Raw genomic sequence first — 9480 nt, forward strand, 5'->3', positions numbered from 1 at the left:
TGAACTCAAGGGTTGCGCTTGCTGAGCGGATGGCGGATGCGCAGTAGCAAGTTCCTGAGGAACGAGTTGAGGTTCCTGAGGTGTGAGCTGTGAGCGATGAGGTAGTGGCTGCGCAGAACACAGTAATTGTCTCGCGAGTTGAGGCTCCTGAGGCGCAAGGCTAAGGTGTTGTGGTTGCCTTGAGGAGGGTTGAGCTCGCTGCAGCGAGAGCTGAGGAGACTGACTCATGGATGGGAGAGGTTGTTGTACCTCAAGAGAGTGTTGCCTCACTGGTGGAACTGCAAGTGGAAGCGGAGGAAGTAAGGAATAATCTTCCTGTTCCCATTGCTGAGGTTGCCTTAAGGAAGGCGGAGGGAGCTGCACACCACTGGAAACAGTAAACTCAGAACGTGCTAAGGTATTCTGAGGAGCCTCAACATCATACGCCTGGCAGGCAGTACTGCGGTCAGGCGGAGCGATCGCAGGAGGAGGTGTAACCTGCTCAGCCTGACACTCACGCATCAAGACCGCAAGTTGTGACTGCATGGACTGCAGTAGAGTCAACTTGGGGTCGGCAGACACTAAGGTCTGCTGAGGTAAAGCCTTAACAGCAGAGATCTGTTGTGGCAGAACCTTACTCCTCTTAGGCGGAGTGCATTCAACTGATGACTGCGGCGAGTCAGAGCTGAACCAATGACTGCAGCCCGGTTGAGTTCTTGAGGTCTGGACTCTGCGTTTGAGTGGTCTCGAGACCTGAGTCCAGCGTTTCTTCCCTGACAATTGCTCAGCAGACGAGTAAAAGACGGGCTCAATCGTCTGCAGGTGGGAGTGACGGTCTCTGGAAGACACGCCCGCAACCACCGAGGATACTTCTGTGCGCCGATCAAGGCCTGCCGAACCCTTTTGCCCTTCGACATTGCTTCTCCCCTGGGCTTGGGAGCTTGCAAGAGGTCCCGGACTGGGAGGACGACTGGCACGCACAGAAGTATCCTCACGCACCACACTGACACTGACACTAGCACTTGGCACTGCACTGACACTAGCACTCGTCACAGCACTGGCACTAATTCCACCCACTGCACTCTTGACCTTAAGTTCCTTGACTTCGGCCATAAGAGACTTATGATCACTTACCACTGACTCTACTTTATCGCCTAAGGCCTGAATGGCACGCAAAACAACAGACATATCAGGCTGAGGGCAAATAGTAGGTTCGGGGGTAGCCACTACAGGGGTAGGAAAAGGTAGGGGATCATGAGGTGAGGAAAAAAGTGAAGAGTGAGAAGAACTCCTCCTAACTCTCTCTCTCTCTAACTTGGTTGAGTACTTAAGAAGACGGACAAAATCAAGTTCCGAAAGTCCGGCGCATTCCTCACATCGATCTTCTAACTGACAGGGCCTTTCCCTACAGTCAGAACAAGCGGTGTGAGGATCTACCGAGGCCTTCGGAATACGCCTATTACAAGACCTACATCGTCTATGGGTGGGGGCTTGTGAAATGTCAGACATCTTGAATCAAAAGAGTTAACCAAGTGGGGTTTCAAAATCAAGCAAAAGATCGTTAACCGTTAAATCAGGACTAAATAATAGCTATCTAAGCTAATATAGAAGTTTTCCAGTAAAGCGACAGCCGAAATCTGAGAGAATACTTCACCAAAAGCCGTGAAAATACTCGAAGATCATAAGCGTATCCCAGAACGTCTTGCCGGAAGCACGACAGAGGAAAAATTGAGGAGGTGTCAACAAGAAGTACTATAGTACCTGGCCACAGGTGGCGCTGGTAAGTACACCCCCTTCTAGTATTGTGATAGCTGGCGTATCCCTCCATAGAATTCTGTCGGGCAACGGAGTTGACAGCTACATGATTATCGGGTAAGTTTAATATTGAAAAAAAAAGTTTAGTGTGAACGCACCTATGAAGTATTTCCTTCCGTAACTTAGCGATCAGCTGATCGAAGGTATTACAAATGGCTGCAGGATGTTTACACTGTTATAAACATTTCTCCTGGATCAATAGCATTTTATCGTGGAATTATTAGGTAATGGCAGTTCTATTACATTATTGCCATTGTCTTTTGAATGTGAATTGTTTTAAGTACTGTACAAGTGTTTACATCGGCAGTTACCACACAGAGACTGTCGTTGGTATAAGCCTAGGGTTGGGCCTGGTGTCATGTACCAATATGTCACAAGAATCAAACGTTTGCATTTTGTTACTGTTATATACAGTAAGAAGACTACTATAATGTTCAATACTTTAAATTTCCAGCATCAAAGATAAAAAAGAAACCAAATAAAAAAAATACTTTAATGATCTTACCTATCACAACTGCTCCAAAAACCATGCCCGAACATCCAAATAGCCATCTTCCTACATATTTTCTTCCAGCCTCTGGAATCTCATCTACAATGACTTTTTGTACACTTTCCGCTGCTAAAGTGACAGACGTTCGTCCAAGGCAAGAACGAACATTTTGAAGAGGAACATTTCGTGATGGAGTTACCTGAGAGTAGGAAATAAATATCAATTCGATGAACAATACACTAATACAAAGAAATTTATCTCAGCAAAATAAACAATGTGAACTATTATTATTATTAATTACTTAATAGTATTACAATTAATTCTTTTGGGGTTATATAAAGTGAAGTTAAATTTTGCCTTGAGGAAGTCATTAATGTTAGATTTCTCTGCATATATTGTCTTTTGGGCTAGCTTAATTATTATTAATTCCATTCCATAGCCCCCCCCCCCCCTTAGGTAAGTACATGGCTTGTAGGTTAGGTTAGGTGGGGAAGTTTAGGGTATGTGGTATTCTTGTGTAGAAGTTTTCCTGAACAACGGGCACAGATTTCGTAATACGACAGCCACGACTTACAAACAACGGAGCGTTTGTAGGGTGACGGCCAGATCCCGTATTAAACGGAAATATTCTGAACTGTGGCCGTCGTTCTAAAAACGATTTTGGCGGGAGAAGCTAACTTAAAAAACCCACCTAACCTATGCTAAAAGCCGTATCCTTACCCAGGGGGGCGCCCCCCCCGGACCCCCCCCCCCCTTACACAACAGTTTCCTTACCTACGAGTACGACGAGAGAAGCTAACTTAAAAAAACCCACCTAACATATGCTAAAAGCCGTATCCTTACCCAGGGGGGCGCCCCCCCCCCCCCGGACCCCCACCCCTTACACAACAGTTTCCTTACCTACGAGTACGACGGGAGAAGCTAACTTAAAAAACCCACTTAACCTATGCTAAAAGCCGTGTCCTTACCCAGGGGGGCTGCGCCCCCCCCCCCCCGGACCCCCCCTTACACAACATATTTAAGATGTGTAGACCATTTCCAAACGTTTTTATTCTATACAAGACAACAGTCAGAGCGATAATAAGCAAATTAGGACGCTTGGCCGTAGCGCTACAAACTACCCCAAACAACTATACAATGAGAAGAAAATTCCCATTTTCTATGCAAATGAAAGTACCTGTCCGTTGTTATACAAAGGCTCTAATCCATTTTCTTAAAACTGATCTACCAGGGAGAAACTGCATCTTCCTGGTAGGCACAGATTTCCATATGGCAAATCGCTAACCTGGAAAGTATTTAACACCAGCAAGGAATTGATCTTCCTTCCTTGGATATCCTCTCCCTTACTCATCGAAAATGTTACCATCTCAGAAGGGTACATACTAACTTTAAGGGCTGCTTTTCTGGTCCTATACTGCAGGGGAACCCTACTTTCTACAGCACCTTCAGTATTTTAATGTATACATTACAAGGCATACAACTTTTCACACGACAAAATTTAGTATATTTTTTAACTAAGATAAGGGGTAGCCCGGGATGTAAAGGCCATACTGCCATAGGGTTAAATTAACCCAAACTCAGTCACGACTTTCAGCTTAGGGTACCAGTAGTCATTCTCCGAATTAGACTTACGTAACTTTCGGCTAAATTGTCCCAACTTACCTTAACATTGCGTAACGGCAAAGCAGCTCTGCACACTCTAGAAGCTAAACATATTACAGACATCTTGAGATTTTTCGGAACGATTTCGTAAAGTCACAGGGTGACGGGATATTACCACTAGTATTTGGACTAGGAAGACTATGTCTCTGTCAGTCGGTGTGATCTTACACAAACAATAGAGATTGTCAAGAGTAAAGTTATCTAAGGCTCCGTCTTTCGTAAAGGGACGTGATTATTCAAGACGCCAATGCTACTTCAGGTAAGGTTTGGATTGGAAATATCAGCTCTGGGACTGATTGCGTCATGATCAAAACAATGTTTACGCAAGGCTTATTCTGTATGGTAGCTTTATATTTAGAACCGTCTCAGTCGTTTGTTGTGATAATATTGCTCTTAGGAAATATCAAAATGATAATTATAAAACTTCCATATATCAGAAATATTAATTTGTATGCTTATATTTCATACCATGCAAATATTTGTTTGTTTTGACCCACAGTGGCAGAGACAATACTCCGGTTTCTCGTGTTTCTTTTTACATATTCTACATCACACGATATGTAATTGAGAGAAAGTGAGTTTATACTGTACGTACGATAGAAAGACTAATGTAATTTAAATATATACAGTTACTGCCCCAAAACTGTATATCAGTTGCAAATATTCCATAATTTAGAATAAATGGAGTTTCTTAAACCAATATTAAGGAGGGAATTGGTGTTCTTGGGACGAGAATCAAACACTTATATTTAGTTTATACTTTATTTATCTTTGTCCACTTAGGTCACATGCAATCACATATAGCCCCTTTCATACATTCAAACGTTAAAAATCTCTCTCTCTCTCTCTCTCTCTCTCTCTCTCTCTCTCTCTCTCTCTCTCTCTCTCACTTAATATTTGCCTGAATCTACGAAGCTACCTAATGTATAAGGCCTTCAATCAATCCAATGAACTTGATACTAAATGCAACACTTGTCTCTCTGAGGTATCAGATTCGTATGCATGGATTTAAAAAAGTAGTTTCCATTATCTTTTTTTTTTTTTTTTTGTAATGATAGCCTACTGTGCATCTTAGGAGCAGTTTTGTTTAAATGAATATCTCGATATGAATAAACTAGCAATGTCTCCACATAACTACACATAGCCAACAGACTAGACTGCCATAGCTGTTTCTGTGAAATGATGGCAGACAAAAAAAAAAAATACAAGGTTTAATTACCAAAACGAGCCACTGAATAAATTCCTTTTGGACACTTATGCCTTTCAGGAACATCTTGGAAGTCAGAAAGGCCATGTATAAATAACGGCCCTGTATGAGAAAATTATTTTGTTTCGATGGAAAATCTGATATCTATTTTTTTACAGATTATTGGAGGATAACAAGATAAACGTTCATGAACTGTTTTATAGCATTTCTTTTAAAAATTCATAATAGCATAGCTAGCCTGGTAAGTTTTTTAGTTTACCAGCCTATCATATGCTACAATGGTCTAGTCCGGTGTAGGCCTACTGCACAAGAATATCTAGAGCATTTTTTTTTATCAAAGCTACATTTCCAATTTTCTATACATTAATATTTATTCTATCCTGTTTCGGCATACACCGAAATGACTCTTAGATTTAAGTTTTTCATTGACACTTTATTTAAGAAATTTACGGACTATACATACATACACACACACACACACACACACACATATATATATATATATATATATATGTATAGATAGATAGATATATCCCTTTGCACAAAATTAACGCATACGTATGTGACCCTAAATCTTTTTTATTCTTAATAACATCAAGAGTAATCTTGTGTGGATTTTCCTTCCATATCACCACAGTGATAATTAACATCACTTTAAATTATTTCTCCTTTAATTTCATTCAAAGATAAGTTTTACATGAAAAGAAACAATTTTTGACACAGCCATTTTTTTTTTTTTTTTTTTTTTTTTTTGCATCCGCCGAATTTCTATTACATCTTTGTAGCATTTTTATATATTTTTTTTGTTCAGATATATTCACTACATGTGTATCAGTGGGTTACTTGGTATTTTCTGGATCGGAATGGACCTCGTACACGATACTTACTTCAGAGTTCATGAAGATGGCGGGCACACGCAAGAACTTCTCTTCAGACTTTGGCCACAATCCTGCTTATAGATTGCCTGGCCCTTACAGCAAAGCACGGCTCTTGCAACTCTGCAGCTCGTTAGCACACGAGAACACTCAAGAGCTAGGTCAGCTAGCCCACAGTATCTGTAGGCATTCTTGGATCGTGGGAAAGCCAAAGGTGAACTTACCGCCTGGATACGGGCCACCATCAAGCCGTCTCGAGCCTTGCCACCATACTATCTGGGGCCCTCCCAAAAGCAGTGTAAATGATTGAATTTATCGAAATTAGAAACAAAAATAACTTGCATAAATAAAAAAGAAATTACTTCCCTATGACTGCGTAGCATCTTCTTACTTACCTCTCTCAAAATTACGATTTTTAGTATAACCCAAATCTTTGAATATTCCGCCAAAAGACTATATAAACACTATAGTCCATTTCTCTTAGCGAGGCGTATTAGCACCGACTCGCAGCGGTGCCCTTTTAGCTCGGCAAAGTTTCCTGATCGCTGATTGGTTGGACAAATTCATTCTAAGCAATCAGCGATCAGGAAACTTTTCCGAGCTAAAAGGGCACCGTTGCGCGTCTGTGCAAATATACCTCGCTAAAAGAAATGGACTATAGGCATTCGAAGGAATGAAAATATCAAGGCCTTCAAGATGTTGAAGAGTTTCTTTCTTTAAGAGCCTTGCTAACGTTGATTGGACAATTAGAGCAGGATAGGGTGCTACTCTTAAGTACTTATGACTGTACAATAAACAAATCTTGTAGGTTCTGTAAAATACAGGGTTTCCGTGTGACAGCAATACGAAAATCGCCCTTAAAGTAACGTAAAGCAAGTATATAGGACTAAAAGGTAAAGGAAACAAGGATGTCAGCACACCTTATATATTTGCGAGTACACAGATACTGATGGGAAATAATTAGTTCACAAAACGTAAAAAAACAAGATAAATAGTGTAGATAATGACATTTAATACACATGAGATCTTATTTATTTACACACATTTATTAAGGCTGATTTGCGAAATGTTGATATCTTTTTTAACTAGGAATTCAATTATAAACGACTGGAAATGAGAGAGAGAGAGAGAGAGAGAGAGAGAGAGAGAGAGAGAGAGAGAGAGAGAGAGAGAGAGAGAGAGAGAGAGAGAGAGAGAGAGAGAGAGAGATTCTTAATAATGAATTTAACCAGAAAAGCGGTGTTTTAATATGAAGCTCCAGAGTCGTATGTAACTGGAAATGGTGGAAAATTTCTTGTTTATTTCTAAACAGAAGGGTAGAAGCCGTAACGGAAGGTAATTATGAATATGATTTATAGAAGTTGTCATATTGTTCAGTGTTGGGACTAGGAAGAACATTCAACGCCAAGACGCAAGTTTGAAAATAAATTCTTACTTTATCAGATTGAAAAAAGCCATTCTTGAAGAATTATATAAGTTTTGAATTGAATGTACCATTAATGGATGCACGTTTTCGTATGTGTCACTACAGCAACAGGGAGATTAGCAAGCTTTAGACTTTAGATGAAGATATATCTTTATCTAAAAAGGATGATCAAAAGAACTGGGTTTGGCAAAGGATTTTAATAATGACCGATAGAAAAGGCATTGTGCAGAACAAAGGTAGTTTAAAGGCCGCTCATGAATGGCAGAGGCAAGAGACAGTGACATTGCACTAGCAAGCAGGACAACGCCCTAGAAACTGACCATATATACATAAGATCAGCGCCCAATCCCTCTCTCCACCCAAGCTAGTACCATGGAGGGCCAGGCAATGGCTGCTGATGACCCAAACACCCAAAACCTTAGCTCACAAGGATGATAAGGTTGCATATACTGAAGGAACTAAAGAGGCTAAGTGGGACTCGAACATTAGTCTGGCAAATGCCAGGCAGAGACGTTACCAATCAGGCCAGAACAACAGAAAAGTCGAATGCTTTTCATTAACGTGGTTAACGAGAGAGAGAGAGAGAGAGAGAGAGAGAGAGAGAGAGAGATGAAAATTGTAGATATAAAAAAAATTCCTAGTTGGTAGCCTACATCATAAACGATAAACAATAATAGGATGTATCCATATAGTGTAAAAATAGACATGTATATATAAGTGCAGCACATATAGATATTCAAAAGAACATAAGACATATACGCGTATATATGCAGTACAGCAAAGCCTCAATAATCAAAAGGAACTTCGTAAAGGATTGGGTGAATGACCAATTATATTTTCAAATCAGTGGCAAGAATCATCGACTTCTGCAAACAACTTGAGATTTTTTTAAACATGAAAGTCTTTGTACAAATATATCTTTATAAATCAAAACACGTTTTCTTAAGTTATAACAAAAGTGCAAGATACGTTTAAGAGGCACAATGTGTTTAATTTTCGGATAAATAATAGATATATGTTATAATCTATCCTTTTTACAAGGCATATAGTGCAGCCTCTCCTGGTTGATTATCCTTCTTACTGGTGATGACGAGTCTTTTCTAAGAGAGAGAGAGAGAGAGAGAGAGAGAGAGAGAGAGAGAGAGAGAGAGAGATATGCAATAATGGTTACCAAGTCAAATTCCATCAATGATCTGAATCTATCTATTGGCGTCGCCTCATCCAAGGACACCATCGCCATAAATGTAATTAAAAGTAACTTATTCTGGAGGAGAAAACCAATTACTTAAAATGATATTCAATTTCGCAAGGAGAGTTAATTTATCAAGAGTTTGATAACCAAGGCTTTGCTGTTATTGAAAAAACACAAGACCGACACAGAAGCTTTTTGCATGCGGATAAAAACTATTATATCTTCACGTTTCACAACACATAATGCACTATTCACATCATAAAGCTTATTTATAGATTTTCACGGATAATGATTTATTTACTTTATACAACAAGTATCTTTATAACTACAATATCATGTTTTGCATGAGATGTAATTTTTGTTTTCTTTTTAAAAGCTGACATGTACTTGCAACAAGTCAGGCCTCCTCTCCAGGTAAAGGTGGATTTACACTGTAGAACGGTTCGTCGAACGCGGTTCGACAGACAAGTGTTTGAAATGGTGATCGAACGTGTGAACAAGGTATTTGGTTGTCGAGCATGTTCGTCGAACGGTTCAAATAAAGCCTGTTCTCGCCTGACTTTTGTGGGCGGGGCTTCATTGTCCACAAACCTTATGTATTTGTGGCTGACTTAACAGGTTCCACAACTTGATTCGATGAACCGTTTGACCGTGTAAAGCCTGTTTTACATGGTTGAACGGTAAGTCGAACGCGGTTCGACAGACAAGTGTTTGAAGTGATGTTCAAACGTGTGAACGGGGTATTTGGTTGTCGAACATGTTCGTCGAACGGTTCAAATAAAGCTTGTTCTCGCCTGACTTTTGTGGGCGGGGCTTCATTGTCCACAAGCCCTA

The 9480-nt window shown here is 40.2% G+C and overlaps 1 protein-coding gene across 1 annotated transcript in view; it reads right to left on the reverse strand.

The window, feature by feature from the left end:
- The window catches only part of LOC137651204 (heme A synthase COX15-like), a 72794-nt gene extending 68618 nt beyond the window's left edge, over positions 1-4176 (reverse strand). The window contains exons 1-2 of the mRNA XM_068384360.1: positions 3947-4176; positions 2300-2483 (exon numbers count right to left, since the gene is read on the reverse strand). Of these exons, the coding sequence (XP_068240461.1) occupies positions 2300-2483; positions 3947-4009 (247 nt within the window). The 5' untranslated portion in view covers positions 4010-4176. The remainder of the gene's footprint in view (positions 1-2299; positions 2484-3946) is intronic.
- Between the last annotated feature and the right edge of the window lie 5304 nt (positions 4177-9480).

Source organism: Palaemon carinicauda, chromosome 12, assembly GCF_036898095.1.
Source record: "Palaemon carinicauda isolate YSFRI2023 chromosome 12, ASM3689809v2, whole genome shotgun sequence".
NCBI lineage: Eukaryota > Metazoa > Arthropoda > Malacostraca > Decapoda > Palaemonidae > Palaemon > Palaemon carinicauda.